This window comes from Anolis sagrei, chromosome 4, assembly GCF_037176765.1.
Source record: "Anolis sagrei isolate rAnoSag1 chromosome 4, rAnoSag1.mat, whole genome shotgun sequence".
Classification (NCBI taxonomy): Eukaryota; Metazoa; Chordata; class Lepidosauria; order Squamata; family Dactyloidae; genus Anolis; species Anolis sagrei.
In genome coordinates, this window is record NC_090024.1 from 53,719,780 (window position 1) to 53,741,477 (window position 21,698).

The following is a 21,698-nucleotide window of genomic DNA, read 5'->3' on the forward strand; positions in this document are numbered from 1 at the left end:
CTATTTATAGTCCAATTGTGGGTAAGATATTGATGTTTGAGCCTTCTCTGAGCCTACTTGTGGGCAGAGGCTGCTTTAGTTGTCTTGGAGGACAATCGGAGCCAGAAATCAGAGCAGAATGTATAGCTTGGCTCTGCTGCATTTCTCAGTTAACTACCTGAAACTGAAGATGCTATTTTCCTGAAGGAGTAAATTCAGAAGATGGGTAAGATCTGTATTAAGGTTTCGTACTGAATACTATTTAACTTAAACATGAATGCTCTAAGAAGCTTCATTCTGAATTTTTCAGTTATCAGTGTCTTCAATATACTGAATAACACACAACTCTTTCTTTTCCATGTTAATCTAAGGAAGCTTTTATAATTCTAGACCAATGTCTGACATTAATAATGAATCTGATGAGAAAAAAATAAACCTAAGATAAATCAAGGCAACTTTGAGGTCCTGGTGAGATAAAGGAAAGGTCCAGTAATAAGGATTCAGTCTATTTGGGATGGAATTAAGTTTCTCAGATTCCAAGTCGTAGACATGCATCACATTCCAACACAACCTGTTAGAATCAGCTGTCAAAAACCAGTTTCTTTCATGAATACATGAAGTTGGGCAGGAAGCACTCTCTCAAGGACATTACGCAGATTAATCTGAAGAAAAGGAAGAGAATAGGATGATCTAAAGCAGTGGTTCTCAACCTATGGGTCCCCAGATGTTTTGACCATCAACTCCCAGAAATCCTAACAGCTGGTAAACTGGCTGGGATTTCTGGGAGTTGTAGGCCAAAACACCTGGGGACCCACAGGTTGAGAACCACTGATCTAAAGGGAAGACTAAACAAATAAGAGATGGCATCATTTGGCTATGACACCCGCATCAAGCCAATGAGGTACAGAGTGGCTTGAATTTAAGTTTACAGCTGGCAAGGTTATCCACAGAACTTAAGAATGTGAGATTGCTATCAAATTTCAAATAGCTGTACAACTGAAACCAAATTTGTGTCAATTCAACACTGTTCAGACAAAGTCTAAGACAGTAGACAAAGTCTAAGACATCAGATAAAGTCACTTCCCAGTTAAATGAGAAGAGACAGGGGCTTGCCTAACATCTTAACTGAATGTGATTTTACATATACAAAGAACTATTCATCTTGACAACTATGCAAGTACAGAATCCTTCTAGCCACATCTACTATTTGTAACTAGCCTCATTCAGTAGTTAATTTTCATTTATTCAAATAAGAAATATTGTACTCAAATAGATGTGCAACAGTTGCCTCACATTATCATAGAACTTTCCCTGTTCTTTCTCTTTTAGTTTTGTTGTTGCTTCAATATCATTTAGTCATTCATTCAAGTAGCCTCAATCAGCTGTAGCCAACTTTCCCTTAAGGCTTTTTGCTTTTTTTCTTCTAATTAATTGTGTATGTTTCTATAATTTAAGAAAAATATTTTTTATATATTCACATTGATAAGAAGATCTTTATATCATCTGGTCTGTGATTCAATACGAATGGAAATAAGAAGGCTGACAAAGAACATTAAAAACAGCTCAAGTCCTATACTTATTAACCAAGGATTTCCAAGCGATAGCCGTATTAATCTTCCTTCCAGGTTTTATGTTGCCGAAGTAAAGATTATCCTAGCAGCTTGACAATTTGTTTACTATGCCCTTTCCACATACAAAGTGGGGAGAAGGTTGGGATGTGTTTGGTAAAAGGAGAACTTGCCATGGAGGGTCAAACTAGCAAAGGAATCCCATTGCGTATTGCTGCCTGAAGGCACTTGGTCTAGCTTTGGTGAATGGTGCCAAACCAACCATTCATTGTATTAGCTCTTCCATGAGAAAATTCTGATAGTCAGGGGACTCACTGAGGAAGAAAGCAGTCTAGTAAACACAACTTTTGGCCTAGCCAGCACAGCCTTGAGTGGACATTTTAGCGTTACATCACATGCAGGCAAAGTGTGGCTTATGGGTCACACTGAGCCCACAAGGCCACTTCTGTGACAACCAGAGCCCCCAAAAATGCATCCTAGAGGATTTGGAGTATTTTGCTGGTTTTTCTTTTCTTTTCCCCCCAGACCATTTTAAAAACTCAAAGTGAACAGGAAGCGATTTTTAATGATTTCCTGTTGATAAAAAAGGCCTCCCCTGGGCCTAGCATGGTGCACGTGGCCACCACAGCCTTTTGTGCATATGTAAAAGTAAACAGGATGATGCAATAGTGCATTATCTTGCACTTGAAGATGGTCTGGCAGTATCTCTGTTGCCTTGAATGCACACAAGAAGAGGAAGAAGGAGAAGGAGAAGAAGCAGTGCAGAAGTTTGTACTTTCATCAAACCAGTATCTTTTCCCCTTTCCCCTCTTCTGAGCAGACAATTTAGTTATCAAGACTGGGCAGGAACGAAATGAATTCATTACACATAACAGTTTGCACACTGCTCATGTCTACTGCTAGAATTGTAGCTACAGCAGCATAAAAGCTTTTGAAATACATTTTATTATCACTCCATATTCAGCATCCAAAGACCTGTAGCCTGAAAGACCACAGCTGTTTCAGGTATGTTGCTTTAAGTATGTTACCTGTTCACTGAGCTGTATGACTTGTGTCTCCAAATCTTTATCAGATTTAGCCACTGAGCTGCTTGGTGGTGTTCTTTTTGCTGATGATGGACGAGAAGGGGTAGAGCCTGGTTTTGAAGCAGGACTGCATTTGGCAGCACCTAAAATGTGGAGAAATCAATTTTAAAAACAGTAATTAGCCCTTTTTATCAGTAACCAAATTTCCTTTAAATGAAATGTTTACCATTTTCTCAAAATGTTTTAATATATGTGTAACCATCATGCAAAGTTAGTGATATAGACAACGCTTTTCTAATAGTGGACTAAAAACTCAGAAGAGCAAGAAATCTACAAAGTAAATCAATTCCATTGCAAAGTCTGGACTCATTACAGATGATTCCGCACACCAGCATTCTGAACCCGCAGTTCCAAATACAACTGGTCAAATTTGTTCTTAATGAAAGCTTTCTTCCATTTGATTGTAAATCACGTGGCATCCCTGGTGCCCAAAAATAGTAAGTGCCATATATTCTACTCGTGTATAAATTGAACATTTTTGACAAAAGATCACACACACACACATATACACACACACAAGCTGAGTTAACTTATATGCAGGTGAGGGCTGAAAGAAACAGAGGTGTGAAGCTCTCACCCAATTATTTCTCCCTTGCTCAAACTATAAAAAAAAAGATAACCTTCCATTTTTCCTCAAATTCTTCTTTAGCCTGAGTGGGGGGAGTTGTTTTTGCCACAGAGCAAAAAGTACATAAATAAATAAAAATGAATAAGGGCTTTCTGGATAAGCTTCCCTGTACAGTGAAAGCCATTTTTCAAAGTGGCTTGCTGTAAAGCCCTATTAATTCTTCAAATTGGGTTGTGTACAAGCAGTACTGTAGCCAGAAAAAAAATGGGGGGGGGGGAGAGGGGTTTGAATTTTTTCCCCAACGAATCATGAAGAGTAGTTCATAACACAAAATAATTTAAATAGTATGGTTCATTCTATATTTTATGTAGACTTAATTAAATCAATTTAATTTTTGCTTCTCATAGACTTTGGTTAACCAGTTAAAAATCATGAGTAAACCAGGTTTTTTTTAAACCACCCCCGCCCAAGCTACATCCCTGGATACAAGTTGGCCATTTGAATTTTAAAGTAAGAAATGTCTAGTTATGTGCAAACCATTAATTTCACCAATTAGATAAGATGTACTTTAATTTGATATACACATCAGTCAGAGGTGCTAGAAACCTTATCAAAGTTGTACTCATAATCTTTGGTCATTCACAGTCCACAGGAATTTGGTGAATTCATAGTGGAGACCTGCTTTTCATATTATCTGTCATCTACATCAACAGGACAGGTCATTCTGGTAATCCTGTTTTCAATTGGAAACAATTTACAACCTTATGTCAACAGAATATGTCAAGCATTCTTCTTGATTACGTTTCTTTAGCTAAACTATTTTGTTCCCAATTAAAAATGCCTACAATGGAAATCTAAAATCAATATATATTTAATGTATGCCCAACTAGTATGTTTTTTAAAATTTTCATCTGTGCAGTCAATTCCTTTCATCAAATGTTAATTTATTGGTGTATAATTCACTTCTGGCATTTTTTTAAAAAGAGGTAATGCACTTAAATCTAAGCTCTGAGGATCATCTGGGAAGGAATCCCACTGGAGCATTGCAGCGCACCCAAATACCTGGGAATCACTCTGGACCATTCTCTGACCTACCAGAAGCACTGCCTGAATATCAAGCAAAAAGTGGGCGCTAGAAACAATATCATATGAAAGCTGACTGGCACAACCTGGAGGTCACAACCAGACACAGTGAAGACATCTGCCCTTGCGCTATGCTACTCTGCCGCTGAGTATGCATGCCCGGTGTGGAACACATCTCACTACGCTAAAACAGTGGATGTGGCTCTTAATGAGACATGGCGAATTATCACGGGGTGTCTGCGCCCTACACCACTGGGGAAATTACACTGTTTAGCCGGTACTGCACCACCTGACATCCACCGGGAAGTAGCAGCCAATAGTGAAAGGACCAAGGCAGTGACATCTTCAGCTCATCCCCTGTTTGGGTATCAGCCAGCACGTCAACGACTTAAATCAAGAAATAGTTTTCTACGATCTACAGAGACACTTGCTGGAACACCTCAGCAAGCGAGAGTCCAAAAGTGGCAGGCTCAAACCCAGAACCTTAATCAATGGCTGATACCAAATGAGGGACTCCCCCCTGGGCACACAGAAAACTGGGTGACTTGGAAGGTGCTGAACAGACTGCGCTCTGGCACCACGAGATGCAGAGCCAATCTTAAGAAATGGGGCTACAAAGTGGAATCCACCACATGCGAGTGTGGACAATGGAGGACCTTCTTGCAGCAACACCAGAGGCACTCCAAGTAGCCAGATACTGGACAAAGGACATTTAATCAACTACCAAGCTTGCAAACTTTGTGTTTTGACTGTTTGTTTGTTTGTTTTTGTTAAAAATGTAATACAAATGTCTGGTAGCTGCTGACACGATAAATAAACTTAAATCTAATAAGAATCTCAGTTTAAATAGAATTAGGGAATGATATCTTAAAATGTTATTTCTAGTGCAATCTAATTGAAGAATCAATGGATATAGTCACTGAAGCAGCTGGGCGATGTTTCAAGAAACAGAATATGAAACTAACCCTTAAAATATTTGCTCATATTCAATGTATTCACTCAGGTGAACTCTAAGAGCTAACACCAAAAGAGAACTAGAATTCTTATTTTGTATTTTTACAATTTATTTTATTTTATTTTTTGTCAAATAACAAACTTTCTCTCAAAATGGGACTCATTTTCTTATTAATTTGTCAGATCAATATGAACTCTGAAGATGATCTGTTCCATATCAACTCTCCAATAACATCTATTAATGGAAGCATTGTACATCATCTTGTGATGATCCAAAAACTACACTTGAATAAATATATATGCCTGCTCTGCATGAAAATAAGAGAAGGTACAAACAGGAACTGCACCTTCTCTTTTGTCAGCATCACCCATGAATATCCCTAAGAAAAAACTAAAATCAACATCTGGAATGAAGCTCAAGTTCAACTATGCTGTTTATAACCAAAGCTAAATGGAGTACTAATGCATAGGGCTGCTGTTCCTCAAGTAAGAAAGAGATTCACTGGAGACAACCAAGTGCATATTCTTTGCTTTTACAGTCAGTAACAGCTGTATTATGGTTTACAAATATCATACTCAAAAGCAATAGGACAAGAAGCCAAGCACTGAGACACGTAAGTACAGATTGAACAAGCTCATAGAACTTTATAGTACATGAACCAGATATCCCACTGGGTCATTCAAACTCACAGATGATTGTACAATTGCTAATCTGGGTGTAATCAGAGTAAATGATGAGGATTTATGTACATATTTCTCATGTATAGGCTGCCAGAGAAACCATCCATATTACATTTGTTGGCCTTGCATTTGTTTTTATACATGTAGATATGTGCATGAATACAAGCACATAGCTAAACAACTTGGAACACTAACATATATAGATTAAACAAAGTGCACTCCAACTAAAGCAATGGAACACCTTGATATGTGTGTTATAATAATTCACAGGAAGTTTGCATTTCCAATTAGGAAGAAATGAGGGTGAAAAGTGATGAGAGAGAACTTGACTGGGGAGAAATGCCACTAGTCAGAGGAGGGTAGCATAAGAGCAGAGTAAACAACAACAACAACAACAACTTTAAAGTACTTTAAACAACTGGTGCTGACAAAATTACTATCTGTCAGCTGCAGAAAGCCACCCTACTCAGATCTGCACACATTATTCGCTGATGCATCACACAGTCCTAGACATTTGGGAAGCGTCCAATACAAAAGCCAGCATAGTGATGTTATTTGCTGTGTACGAATCTTATTGTGTATCAAATAATAATAATAATAATAATAATAATAATAATAATAATAGCACCAACAACAAAAATAACAATAAATGATAATCAAATACAAATTCAACTTAAAAAACAAACCTACAGAACCTATCTTTTTCGTAACTTGGGGACTGCCTGTAAATAGGCAGAAAGCACAATATTATGCATATTGCCAAATTTTAGTTAATTTACTCTGGGGGGAAACTCTTGAAAAAATAATTGGCATAACTTGTTCATAATAATGTCTTGCCTTATGATTTGTCTCTTATTGATATTGCAGTTCCAAGAGTGACAAAATTATCCACTATCATCAGCTACCAGTCTGTAGCAGGTAGCCTCTGCCCTCCAAGCAAGACACAAGACATCAGGGTGGTCAAGAGATTAGTTCCATGGAACTATTTATGCTACAATTTCCAAGCTGCATTATCCCTGACCTGCAATGACTTGCTACAACAGTTGCCCTCTTAAGGCGTAATAAAGAGATTGCTCTGTTCTCAATTTGTGGTACTGAGAAAAGCTAAAATGTCTTATATTCCATCTCACCTATTTGCGTTAAGAAAGTTAAGTTAATTCTGAATACATTAAAATGGTCAAATAATGTTTTTAGCATGATACAATCCCACCTCCAAAAACAAAGCAGATGCTAGGCTCCATGGGGAATCCAGAGTTTTGGCATCGGATTAAGTAAGTGAAAATAATTCCATCGTGCTTTAGGTTGCTTTGGGGGTTAGCTGTCAGACCTATTTGTGGAAACACTAAAACATATTACCTTCCATCTGCATTCTGAAACAACACAAGTCCCAAGATAGATGAAACATTATTTCCCCTGAAATCTGAATTAGCTAAATGTCCAAGGCAAAAACTCAAAGAATGCATGTTAAGAAAAAATGTAATAAAAGTTAAAGAATTTGGATAGAAAGGCAGATAGTTATATATGGTCTTCTGTTCCCTTGATCACTGCAGCCCTTCTAGCTGTAGGTAGATCAGTAAAATATGCTCAAGCAACAAGACGGATTGAGTGAACTAGTAGACTCCTTTGTGCAGTTTTAGTCCAATCATATGCCGAGAAATATGTTGATACATTTTCAAATAACGTCTCAATTGCAAGATTCACTGAGTTACCTCACAGACTGAAGGACACAATTTGTATGGTCGAAATGAACATGTTGTTCAAAATGACAACATTGAATCCTCCATGGAAATAGAGCTATAAGTTCCCAAAAGCAATCTGAAGAATGAGGACAAGGAAGATGTAGCTGAACACATGGAGAAGTCAGTTTGTATGCAGTGTAATACATATCTACGAAGACAGTAGGGGTGCATCACATTGAGCCCCCCAAGAGATGTGAAATTGACCTTTTCCATACAACCTGTAGCACTTAGTCATCCCATATTGTTATGACAAACTTATTAATTGAATTGTGAACAGGCAATATGTTCACAGGAAATAGGTAAAGGCTGTCCCCTGACATTAAGTCCAGTCATGTCTGACTCTGGGGTGTGGTGCTCATCTCCATTTCTAAGCCGAAGAGCCGGCGTTGTCCATAGACACCTCCAAGGTCATGTGGCTGGCATGACTGCCTGAAGCATCGTTACCTTCCCGCTTTGATCTACTCACATTTGCATGTTTTCGAACTGCTAGGTTGGCAGAAGCCAGGGCTGACAGCAGAAGCTCACGCCGCTCCCTGGAATCCAACTTGCAACCTTTTGGTCAACAAGCTCAGCAGCGCAGCACTTTAACCCACAGCGCCACTGGGTGCTCCACACAGGAAATACCTTCATACTACCACAGCTATAAATGGTTGCATCAAGTATTTTTATTTTAAAATAGCAATGATAAATCACGGAAAAATATTAGTATGTTGCCTTAAGGAGAGGAATATATTTAAATATATTTAAATATATGTTAATGATCCACATCTACCAGATTTTTTTTAAAAAAATTGATATGACATGATTAGTATCATTTTTTTGTGTCACAATTGGTTTTAACAGCTCACTATTTATGCTTCCAGTAATATTAAGGAACACCCTCAGGTCTGTTTTTCAAAGTAGTCACAGAATTTCAGAAGCAACCTGGGGGTTACCTTTGACTAAAAAGTCATTCTCTATTCCAAACTCAAGTGGGATTTGCCTTTACTAATACTGCTGAGTTGCGGAGTGAAAGGTCAGAGCCAAATCAGATTATACTGTGAGAATATATATGCAAGAGTATTACCAGATGTCTTTGGAGATGTGTGTATTTTCAACTAAGTGTTACTCACAAGATAAAGAATGCCTTTATTAAAGAAAAAACTTGGATTATTCGTTCTCTTAAATGCCACTATTTCCACTCTTTTTATTCAACTTTTTTAAAAATTGCTTACAGTATGGAAAGATATAAAAATGGAATAAAATGATAATTTAAAATGTAAACAATGAACACCTGGATTTATATCAACAGAAAACAACAACCCAGGACCAGTTAAAAACCAAACTGTCACCCAAAAACTGTTTTAGAAAGATTCTCTGGAGTAAATCCATCTTTAACAAAACCCTCAAATCCTATTTTGCAGAGCTGTCCAAACTGTTGGCAACTTACTAAAGTCAAGGGTAATCTATGTGTCCTGCCAGAGATGTGCCCTATAAACCATCCAAGAAAACAACCCCTTCCTGACCCAACAGTCTCCTTTTCTAAAAAACAGAGTCATCGCTACAAAATAAAGGAGGCGGTTTAAACCTTACCACATTTTCTTTCAAACAAACCATGATAATGTCATTGTAGACTGGAGTGCTTTCTTTGAAACAAAAGGGAAATTACAAACTTTTTTTACAGCAGCAGAAGCAAGAAGAAGGGTGTAGATTTGGTGGCAATGCAACCTCACTGATCCCTGGAAGTGATCACTCTAGAAAGTAGCACAGTCACCAGAAGACCACTCAGAGTGCATCATCTTCCAGCAAAGGTGTATCTCTTGTGTACATCTTAAGCAAGCACAGCCAACTACCTTCCTGTGGTACTTAGAAGATAGACTTACTTCTGTAGTCCAACTAATGCAAAAAGAGGGTGTTTTACATTGGCTATTGGATAATCACTGGTCTCATAACCAAGTGGAGGATTATGACCTGTTAGAATCATAACCTACTGGATTGTTTTTTTTTTCATGTCAGGAGTGACTTGAGAAACTGCAAGTCACTTCTGGTGTGAGAGAATTGGCTGTCTGCAAGGACGTTGACCAGTGGAAGCCTGAATGTTTGATGTCTTACCATTTTTGCGAGAGGCTTCTCACATGTCCCCACATGGGGAGCTGGAGCTGATAGAGGGAGCTCAACCTGCTCTCTCCAGTTTTGAACTGTTGACCTATCAGTCAGCAGTCATGTTGGCACAAGGTTTTAACCCATTGTGGCACTGGGGGCTCCACTACTTGATTATAACCAATTGGGAAAATCATAATCTTTATATCCTTTAGGAAAAGAAATGGCATGCACATGTATTTATGCTTGGCAATTGTCTTTCAGCTGTCAGACTATTAGGAACAGAGAATAAAACAATGCACAAAATATATATTTAGCTGATCTGGTGGTGCAGTGGGTTAAAGCGCTGAGCTGCTGAGCTTGTTGACTGAAAGGTCGCAGGTTCGATTCCGGGGAGCGGCGTGACCTTCCGCTATCAGCCCCAGCTTCTGCCAACCTAGCAGTTCGAAAACATGCAAACGTGAATAGATCAATAGATATCGCTCCGGAGGGAAGGTAACGGCGTTCCATGCAGTCATGCCAGCCACATGACCTTGGAGATGTCTACGGACAATGCCGGCTCTTCAGCTTAGAAATGGAGATGAACACCACACCCCAGAGTTGGACACGACTGGACTTAATGTCAGGGGAATACCTTTTCTACTTTTCAGAAGTGCTGTTTAGTGTTCAAAAACATCTTGTTGCTATTTCATGCTCTCGGGAGACAAAATTCAAGTAGTCTTCTTTAAAATAACTTCATGTATTTAACAATTTCATGTATTTAAATATACAGGCACATTTCTTGTTGGTTTAAACCAGGGGTCCTCAAACTAAGGCCCGGGGGACAGATGCGGCCCTCCAAGGTCATTTACCCGGCCCTTGCTCAGGGTCAACCTAAGTCTGAAATGACTTGAAAGCACACAACAACAACAACAACAACAACAACAATCCTATCTCAAAAGCAGTCCCGCAGTTCTCATTGAAATACTAATAAGTTTATATTTGTTAAAATTGTTCTAGATTTTAATTATTATATTGTTTTTAAGTATCTTTTGCACTACAAATAAGATATGTGCATAGGAATTCATGTTTTTTTCAAATTATAATCCGGCCCTCCAACAGTTTGAGGGACTGTGACCTGGCCCTCTGTTTAAAACGTTTGTGGACCCCTGGCTTAAACTTTAGAACATTTCAGTTTATGTCTTTAACTACCAGTGTTTACCAGTCTTTTCAACATTATACAGCTCTGTACAACTGTCTACTTCCAACTGTCTTCTTCAACGGCCATCTTTAACTCTGTTGTAAACAGTCCCTGATCTGGTCACAACTGTCTACTTCCAACTGTCTTCTTCAATGGCCATCTTTAACTGTGTTGTAAACAGTCCCTGATCTGTAAACAGTCCCTGATCTGCGGCCCCTCCCACAACCTCAAGAACATAGAGTTAGGAAAACCCGCATACCAAAGAACACACATGCACTTCAGTAATTAACCAATCAAACAGCATATAATATATCCAGACTAAACATTAAACAGAGGCGGCTTGAGATTGTTGCCTATTTCCAACATTTTTTTAAAACTACAAAACTGAGAATCTCAAGCAGTAGATATCTGTGCAGAAATATATAATAGGTATAACACATATTGATTCACTTTACACGACTGGGTTAGCACTTAGGATTTGGAAACATTCCAATTGCCATAAAGCCATTCCTTTCCTGTAACAATGAACATGAAAGGAAAAAAGAAAACCACTTACCGCATGCACTCGTGTACAAGGTTAGAAATTGTAGTAAAAAAGTCAACCCCCAAAACCTCTCAAGTCAGCTTATGTATAGGTTAATGTAAGTGCTTGTATTTTAACTCTGATCACAAAAAGGAGTCACACCCTTCTCTGAGCAGAGTGGTGAAAGGCAGGATGAGAGGGAACTGCTGCACCAGTTCCAGGTCACTTTTGTTTGGCTTTCTTGCCCATAGTTTTAGCGCAGTTACTTTTGTGTTAGTTTCTATTAGAGTGGAGTTTTGGAAAACCTTTTCAGGGCTTGTGTCAGCCATTTTGTTTGCCCTCTGCCTGAGGAAAAAGGAGCCGTTTGTGACAGTTGGTTGGCCACGCCCTTTTTTCTGAGGTAAAGGAGCCATTTTATAGCATAGACCACCAGGGAATCCTTGAGTCAGGATGTGTCTTCAGTCGGTCTCAGAGATTCAGGCTTGGACAAGCCATTTCAAATCAATTTAACTTAACCAGTTGTGCTTAGAGTCATAGAATCTTACAGTTGGAAGAGACCTGCCAAGAAGCAGGAAAATTGCATTCAAAGCACCCCTGACAGATGGCCATCCAGCCTCTGCTTAAAAGCCTCCACTACACTCTGGGGCAGAGAGTTCCACTGCTGAACAGCTCTCACAGTCAGGAAGTTCTTCCTCATGATCAGGTGGAATCTCCTTTCTTGTAGTTTGAAGCCATCATTCACTGTCCTGGTCTCCAGGGCAGTAGAAAACAAGCTTGCTCCCTTCTCCCTATGATTTCCTCTCACATATTTATACATGGCTATCATGCCTCCTCTCAGGCTTCTCTTCTTCATGCTAAACATGCCCAGCTCTTTAAGCCGCTCCACATAGGGCTTCTTCTCCAGACCCTTGATCCTTTTAGTTGCTCTCCGCTTCACCATCAATAACTACAACCAGTAGCTTTAACTAATCTTAACCAGTAGCTGTAGCTAACTTTAGCCCATTGTACTTCCAACCAGCTGTACTATATAGCCAGTTAACATCAACCAGTTACCATCAACCAGCTATTATCAACCAGTACTTCAATAAATTAGTTAAACAACTACTGGCTAATGCCTTGGGTTTTGGGTGTCTCAGAAGCCCCGTACACCACACACTAAGAGCAAGGAGAACTGCCATTTATACTCCTCAGGAAAATCCACATCTGGCAGCTTCAGAATTGCTAAATTATCTTTCAAGTTTTAAATATCTACTTTGTTGTGGGGAAATAAAACTAGTGCCTGGGTGGAGTTAAACCCAAGTTCTGTTAATAAATTGTTCCCTTTTCCTCAAAGCAACAATGTGGACATTAATTTTGTGGGACTCCTTGTTCCAAAAGAAGGCAATCCTGCATCCCCAAAGTTGACAGAGAGCCGGGACACGTCACTGTCAAAGAAACAGCTTGGGATGACAGCACACAAGAGCTTAGTCCATCTTAGGAAAACTTAAAAGAAGCATTGTCCCCTCTACTTTCTTTGTCCCAGTGCAACTTCTGGCCTTTTTGAATGCCAGGGTGGGAAAATGGCACCTCTTTGGCATTTCCCCCTCAAAGGAATGCCAAGAGAGAAGAGGGGATCAGTGCTTATTTTAGGTTCTCCTGGGAAACTCTTGCCTTTTGCCTTTCTGCTCAGAGAAGGAGATATGAATTATGGTAAGAGCTAACACTATACCTTAACTTTTATTTTTTTTAAACCAACCATCACTATCTCTGAGTAGAGTGGTGAAAGTCCTTTTTGGAAGCCTGGGCAGGAGATTCCCCCTCTTCATGGAATGACCCTTGACTTATCCAATGGGTCATATCAAAATTCATAATTTTGGCCCCCAAACCTGCACTCCATTTATGCATCAAGTTGACTTATACATGAGTATATATTGTATGAATTTCTGAATATCTTCTGTGTCTGTTATCAAGAACAGCAGCTCAGCATTTCCCCTTTTTTCAGAACAAAAGAGCTTCAAGGGATTTATTATCAATGATTTAATGTGCTAATAAACCCTGGAGCAGGTTTGATTTTTTTTAAAAAAACTAACCAAAAGAAGGCCAAAAGATTTACATGATTTAAAGCAAATTACTAGCTGTACAAATCCTGGGAGTCTAATGGCTCATATTTTATCCCTTTTGTGAAATAAAGTGCAACTTGACAATTTGGAGAGAGAAAAGACTGGCATATCACCTTAAAGGTTTGGGTTTGCCAACTCCAACATTTGGACCACAAACTAATGTAAACAACACTACAACATATCATGTAATAGTATATGATCCACCGACTTGCACATCTGGTAATGCTCTATTATAGACCACAATTAGAGACATGCAGCACAAGCAGAATTGATCTATTGCTCTTCCTAAGGACAGAGGACTACATAAAAGTCTCCTTGTCATTGTTTGTTTGCAAATGAGATACTCTAGTGCAGTGGTCCCCAGATGTTTTGGCCTCTGAGAAATCCTAACAGCTGGTAAACTGGCTGGGATTTCTGAGAGTTGTAGGCCAAAACACATGGGGACTCATAGGCTGAGAACCACTGCTCTTGTGTCTCATGTACATGCCCACTGGTTGGCCTTGGGCAAGTCGCATACTTCCAGCCTCAGAAGAAGGCATTGGCAAACCTCTTCTCAAGGAATCCTGCCAAGCAAACAGCATTATACGCTTACCATAAGTCAAAGTCAAACAAAAAGCACATCATACAGACAACAAACTTTTGAAATATTACGGCTGTAAGAAATCCAAAAGTATGCAACAATGGTCAATACCTGCTGTAGGGGAGTTTGCATGATGAGATTTTTTGGGCAAATTAAAGATCTGTTCACCAGGATCAGGGGGTGGAATTGCGTCTTGACCCTGCCGAGCCTCCACTGGATCATACTCTTTCCCGTCATAGTTAGCATCAAAGAATTTCTTAAACCACTGTATGAAATCCAAGTTATCTTGAAAGCGTCCCTTTACTAGTTTCTCTACTGGAATAACCTATGAAGAACAAGGAAAAAAGTAAGTGATTTTAAAATGACAACTGAAGCATTTCAATTCTATTGTATCAAAATGGGACAATGCCAATGCAACACTCACAGCGAGATAACTAAATGTTAAAAGCTATGTGGCAGCAGTACAAGAGAAGGCACTTATTAAATATATATATATATAATATTGGCTTGCTATCTAGGTTCCCAGTTAGTTAAGTATTGTTAATATTCTAACATACTTCTGGAACTTCATTTATTCTGACCATTCATTTCATCTTTCAAATATATAGTCTGGCTTTTGTCTTCTCCTATTTTATTTAGAAATATCTGGCAGTCATGTAGACAGGATTATCCAACGCTTAATCACATATACTTAATTCTCTGCATCAAGCCTGAAGACATTTACTACAGGTCAGTACCCTGTGAATCCAATGCTCTTTAAACGAGCAGAAAGAGATTCACTTTGTCATCACATTTTTAACAGGACAAATAGGTCAGTAAACCATTAAATATCACATAAGCAAGAATAAAGGTCATTTCTCAAAATAACTGCAAGTATATGAAAGACCACATTTATAAAATGTTTTGCATACACTTGAATATATATGTCCATTGGGAAAAAACATACTTTCCGCTTCCCATTTATATCAAATCAATAACCCTATTTGGAAAATTAGGATAAAACAAAATACAAAATGGAAAGGAGTAGGATGTGCATGTTTAGCAACAAGTTTAAAGCATGATAATTGAGGGTGGAATGAAATGATGCCATTATTAACTGAGAGTTTGAAAACATTGGTTTCCACCTTGAGCTGTGTTCAGGGTTAGTAACTGGTCAAATTTGTGGTCATTGGAAGAAATCAAAATGGTGGGGTGGCTTTGGCCAGAAACAATTGTAAATATAAAAAAGGGGTGCCACTAGTCTACCACTTAAGCCAGCCCATTAACAGCCCCAGCAATTATACTGGGGCTGTTAATGCAGAAGCTTTGAAATGAGTAAAACCAAGATTTTGGGGGCCAAGAAGATCCAAAAACATGCCCTCCCCTGTTCCCTACAGGGTTTTGCAGGACAACTGAGAGGCAAAAAATGTTTTTTACAGGAGGAAGTTCAGTAGGAAATGCTACCCTCCAAGGGTTATTGGAGGGCTAATGCAATTCCCTTGTCTTCCATAGTAGCCCACCAGTCTAAAGCTATTTCTTCTATATAATATAAAACAAGATCCAATTCATTCAGAATCTAGTTCATTCTGACGCGAAGAATTTAATTGTTATGCATCTAATACTTGTTACTCTGGCTTTTAAATTTCAATGTTTAAATGTTTATTCATCAAAACATGCATTTTTAGTTGTGATGCCTAATTTGCTGTAATGTTTCATTATTGTCTGATGTTGATGTCTAAAAAGTTATTATTTGCTTTATCATTTGCTTATTTTCTTTTTTTGGTCACACTTTATGACACGGAATGTTTGCTGCTGTATGCTGTGAACCACCCTGAGTCCCCACTGGGGAGATAGGGTAGGATATAAATAAATAAATAAATAAATAATAATACATATATCACTGTTTTATAGTTGCAAAAAACTGAAAACTTTCTCTATTCATTGGCCACCCAGACAGTGTACATAATAAAGGTTAAAATAAGAATGGCTCAGACAAATAAATAAAATACAGTGGACAATAAATGCTTCTCTGAAATAGCAAAAGTTTTGACTGAAATGCTCCAGACTCACCTTGTCCACATTCATTCTTTTAAATGATGCTTGGAGAAGTTTGAAGTTATGAATGTACTCATGTTCCAGCTTGGCTTGAAATTTTACTTTCTTCAAGCTAATACACCCTGGGAATAACATGTCCATAAACTGGCAGTAAGCTGCACCTAAAGCAAGAGAGCATAATTATATTAATCACAATGTCACTAACTGAGATAACAAAGAATTTATCATGGAACTAGGCATAAAAAACCACATGCATTTTGGTATCAAATTCACCCACAGTGTGGGTACTTATTTTTCCACATAGTTATGTGGCTTGATTTTCAATCATGTAACTGCCATTTAAAAAGAAAAAAAAAACATTATTGAAATAAATTACTGAAAAAAACCACAACCAACCTTCAGATTATCCAAATAAGAGAAATACAAGCATATTGTTCTTAAAGTCTATTGAGTTGTACACCAAGTTTTATTGAGCATAAGCTTTTATGGACCACAGCTCAGTTCACTGGGCTGTATTTGACACAAAAGTTTTCATTATATTAGTACTTTCTTGTTTTTAAGGTGGTTTTTTTTACTTTATTGCTTCTGCAGCACATAGCGGAAGATATGCAGTAGCTATTGTGCATCAGTTATAAAATGCAAATTGTACACTAAGAGGCATCAGACTACAGAGAGTTGGAAGAGAAAGATTAACTGTGGTCCTAACATAACTCACACCTCTTCTGATATCATCATTTGCACAAGTGGAGGCTTTCCTTCTGATGCAAGGAGCAGACCACCGAGAGAGAGTAAAGCTCTCACTTCCAATACCTATAGTCCCAAGGCTTGTCAGAAACTTTTGTCTCTTCACTTTACACCTGTGGTCCCCAACCTTTTTTTGACCAGGGACCACTTTGACAAGGACCATTTTGACAAGGGACACTTTGACAAGGGACCACTCTTCAACATTAGTATCAAAAGAATTACAAATCAGTTTTTGGTCAACTAGATCCAGTTTGAGGTGCTGATTCAGAAAATTGCATGGGATAGACCACATCAGCTTTAGTTTCTGATACAGAACATATGCCATGGTCAGTGACAAGGAAGGAGTGATAGGCAGCACAAAAGGAGCAAAAATAAAATAAAATAAATAAAGAGGAAGGAGGCCTGCGGACCAGATTTTCATCCTCGTGGCCCACAGGTTAAGTACCACTGCTTTACACACAAAATTTGCTTTCACACCATCAGTTGTATGTCATATTCAGCACTCAGCTTTTCTAAATGTGTACTAAAAGTACGATAAATAAACTCAAGCTTTACCATTGTGATCTTGTGCTTTTATGGGGAAATCCACCTGGTTCTAGATAGAGCTGGACTCTAGGGCACAACCCTCCCTCATCTGCAGTGCACCTGGCATCCAATTCTATTTTTCCTTTGGTCAACAGGACATGCTCAAACATACAGCAACTGACCTACAGCCTGACTTCCAGTATGCTTTATTAAAAGCTTTATTATTCCATTCCCATTTCCCCCATACATGATCAATGTACCGTGAGATGTTCAGACTGCCAGCAAAAGGATGGTTTTGAATTACAGTAATCAACATTTCCTGCATTCAGTATGAACAAGGCCATAAAACAATGGGAACCATCCCATCTAGGACTGGTGCTGCATAATCTCCATTAATTTCAACAGAGATTATAGGATACAAGAAGAATTTATCAGTAAAGTATGGTTGCTGCCAAGCCTATAATACAAACCAGGCTGCATGTTGAGAACGCTTTGCTATTTTGTGCATAGTGTTCAGCCATACAAGTTGTGATATCTCAAGGTTGTAGCATAACCTATAAAAACTGGATACAAAACCTTAAAGAATGTTTACCCCTCTTACATGGCTGTAAGCTTTTTGATAATGTGTTCTTACAAGTACAATTTAAATACTACTTTCTTCAAGAATAAAATTAAAGCCAAACGTAAAAAATGAAAACAACCATTCCAACCAGCAAATCGAGAAAGTAATATAAAACAGTAAAGCAACTTATTAACAATAGCCAGTAATTAATTTTGAAACATACTCGTATATGTTTGTGAGGACTTACAAATAATTGCAAACAAATAGTGTTCCTCTGAGTTTGAGGAGTTCCTTCTAAACACATATATGCATTTCTTTTTTCAAGTTAAGCAGTCAATTACAACACAATTTACTTGCCCGTTATCTACTTGGATATTTAGGTAGCACACATGGAAGTCCTCAATAATAGCTGTTTTGATGCCAATAGAGGCTTCCTTCTCTTTATTTTAGTGTACATAGTGTCCCATCTTCTCTCTACTTAGAAATTTGTTACCTTGCATTTGTCCATATAAGCAATTGAGATCTTTTTTCTTTTCTTTTCTTTTCCGTGTCAGGAGCTACTTGAGAAACTGCAAGTCACTTCTGGTGTGAGAGAATTGGCTGTCTGCAAGGACATTGCCCAGGGAATGCCCAGATGTTTTGATGTTTCACCATCCTTGTGGGAGACTTCTCTCATGCCCCCACATGTGGAGCTAGAGCTGACAGAGGGAGCTCATCCACACTCTCCCTGGATCCGAACCTCCGACCTGTGGGTCTTCAGTCCTGCTGGCACAAGGGTTTAACCTGCTGTGCCAGCGGGGGCTCCAGCATTGGAGATATGAATCAGAAACAGAGGGGAGATGAAAGAGAACTAAGGGGGTGCTTTTTTAGAGGGGAGCTTCTTGTGCATTTCCATGTTGAAAGCATTAGTCTTCAAAAGAGATCTCTGTTCCAGAGTCCATTTAATGCTAATTTACTCAACACAAACATAAGGATAGACACCATATGAACAAACTGAACAAAACAGAACTGTGTATTAAAGAGATAAATGAGCCATCTTATGAGAATGAAAAAAAAAGTCTCACTGAAGCATTTGTGTAACAATTGTAGTTGGCGTTATTGTCAAATTTCATGATATTTATATATATGTTTTATTTGTTTTATTGTTTTATACTGTAGTGTTTGTATATTGTTGAATTGTGGCATCAAATTGTGCCAAATTATGTAAGTCACTCTGAGTCCCTACGAGGAGAGAAGATTGGGATATAAATATAGCAAATAAATAAACAAATAAATCCAGAGAAAAGAACCAGTAGAGGATTACCATATATACTCATGTATAAGTTAAGAAATGTGTGCCAAAAATAAATGCAAAAAATCTGATTCAATTTATGTGTCAGTATAAGCATTGTAGGTAAAGGTAAAGGTTTCTCCTTGACATTAAGTCTAGTTGTGTCCAACTCTGGGGGTGGTGGTGGTGCTCATCTCCATTTCTAAGTGAAAGAGCTGGTGTTCTCCGTAGACACCTCCAAGGCCATGTGGCCAGTCTGAATGCATGAAGTGCCATTACCTTCCCATGGGAGTGGTAACTATTGATCTACTCACGTTTGCATGTTTTTGAACTGCTAGATTGGCAGAAGCTGGGGCTAACAGTGGCAGCTCACCCCGGTTCCTGGAATTGAACCGCCGACTTTTTGGTCAGCAAGTTCAGCAGCTCAGTGGTTTTTTGATAAAGAGTTAAGGTACAGTAAGTATTATACCTTAACTCTTTATCAAAAAAGGGAACTATCCACTTCTCTGAGCAGAGTGGCAAAAGACAAGAGCTTAGTCCATTCAGGGGGAACCTAAAAGAAACACTGACCCCCCCCCCCAAAAAAAAACTCTCTCTGAAATAGACCAACGGGAAGCAGACACAGAATTTCCTTCCATTGACTGTAATTAAATAATTTGCGACTGCTTTTTATATTATTTTGGCTCATGCCATCTGCTCAGTTCTAAAGGGTGTCACCATGTGTTACAGCATTGGGTGACATCAATCCTAATGATGCCAGAGTCCATTTTACTGAATAGAGTAGTGAAATATCTGTTTTAATGTCTGAGCAGTGGCTAGTGGAAGTAGTGACTGTGGGGCAGGTCCCCTGAAGCACTGACAACATTTTCCCCTCTCCATGGAATGACCCTCAACCTATTTATGGGGTAATTTCAAAATCTGTAATTTTGCCCTCAACTTATACACAATATTGATTTAGATATGTCATTACTGATACTAAAGTTACAAAGTAACTTCTTTGAAGTTCAAGTTTCACAAAACATCAGCAACACTAGTTGCTGTATGAACTACACATTCCAGACATGTCTTTCCAAAGATAGTATCTACATTAGAAGTGGCAAGTCACTACATAATAAAGCAGGATTTTTTTCCAAAATTGATCGGTTTCATAATTGAGGAAAGCAGTGTGGCTCTCCAGGATGAAAGTCTTCTCACTATCTACATCTAGACTGCAAAAATAGTTGTGATTACTCAGAGGTGAGTAGACAGACATTACCACTTTCCAATACCAGTACAGCACCTTGAGAGGCAGATGTTGATCTAAGGCCTGGTACAAGCAACAGAACTCTCTACATTGTTATAACAGGAGCACTCTTCTCTTTATTGATAAGTAGCTTAAGTCTATGGTGATGCCTGGGTTTAGTTTTTTGTAATGATAAATATTAGAATCAGTCGTTGTTTGTTTTTGGATTTAATGAATGATCCCCTTAGAAAATGCATAAAGATTTGGGTGAACTGCATCTCCCAACAGCATGATTCAATTTTTCAATAAATCCTGCCAGTATTCTAAGTTGGTCATGATTGATATGTGTGCTAAGTTTGGTTCAAATCCATTATCTGTGGGGTACACAGAGCTCTCTGAATGTGGGCGCACTGCAACTCCCATCATCCTCAGCTTTTGCCCCACCCCCAAACTCCACCAACATTTTAAGTTGGTCATGATGGGTCTGTGTGCCAAGTATGCTACAGACCACAGTTAATGGGGATCACAGTGTTCTTTGAATTGACCCAAACATTGTGGGTCAATTCCTCCCAAACCCCACCATTAAATAAAGTTGGTCATGCTGGGCATACATGCCAAGTTTGGATCAGATCCTTTATAGGCTGGGTTCACAGTGCTCTTTGATTATGGGTGAACTGCAACTTACAAATATGTGGGTCAGTTTTCCCCAAACCCTGCCAGTATTTAAAGTTGGATATGTGTGCCATGTTTCATCCAGATGCATTGTTGGCTGGGTTCATGGGCCTCTTTGATGATGGGTGAACTACAACTCTCAATATAACGTGTCAATTTCCCCCTAAACCCCACCAATATTTAAGTTTACAATTCCCTCCTAAACCCCACCAACATTTTAAGTTAGTCATACTGGATATATGTGCCAAATTTGGTCCAGATTTATTGTTGGGAGGAGTTACAGGGCTATCTGGATGTGGGAACCATCTTAGAAAATATATGCACACATACATATAAACTTTCACTTTTATCATATACTAGCTTGGGGACCCAGCAATGCATAGGTTGGGAATTTGCAATGATAAATATTAGAACTTGTCAATTTTTTTAAAAAAATTATGAATGATTTTATTTGAAAATGTACAAAGATGTGGGCAAACTACAACTTCTCTCATCATCTGTCATTGCCCCCAAACCCCAACAGTACTTAAAGTTGGTCATGGTGGGAATGT

General features: G+C 38.6%; 1 protein-coding gene across 4 annotated transcripts in view; it reads right to left on the bottom strand.

Annotated features, from left to right (window-relative positions):
• The window catches only part of MAPRE2 (microtubule associated protein RP/EB family member 2), a 132,467-nt gene that overhangs the window by 6,191 nt on the left and 104,578 nt on the right, over window positions 1-21,698 (bottom strand). For all 4 annotated transcript variants that reach the window (XM_060775272.2, XM_060775275.2, XM_060775271.2 and 1 more), the window contains 3 exons: window positions 16,168-16,313; window positions 14,230-14,443; window positions 2,576-2,715 (listed from right to left, as the gene is read on the bottom strand). In XM_060775272.2, coding sequence (XP_060631255.1) covers window positions 2,576-2,715; window positions 14,230-14,443; window positions 16,168-16,313 — 500 coding nt within the window. The remainder of the gene's footprint in view (window positions 1-2,575; window positions 2,716-14,229; window positions 14,444-16,167; window positions 16,314-21,698) is intronic.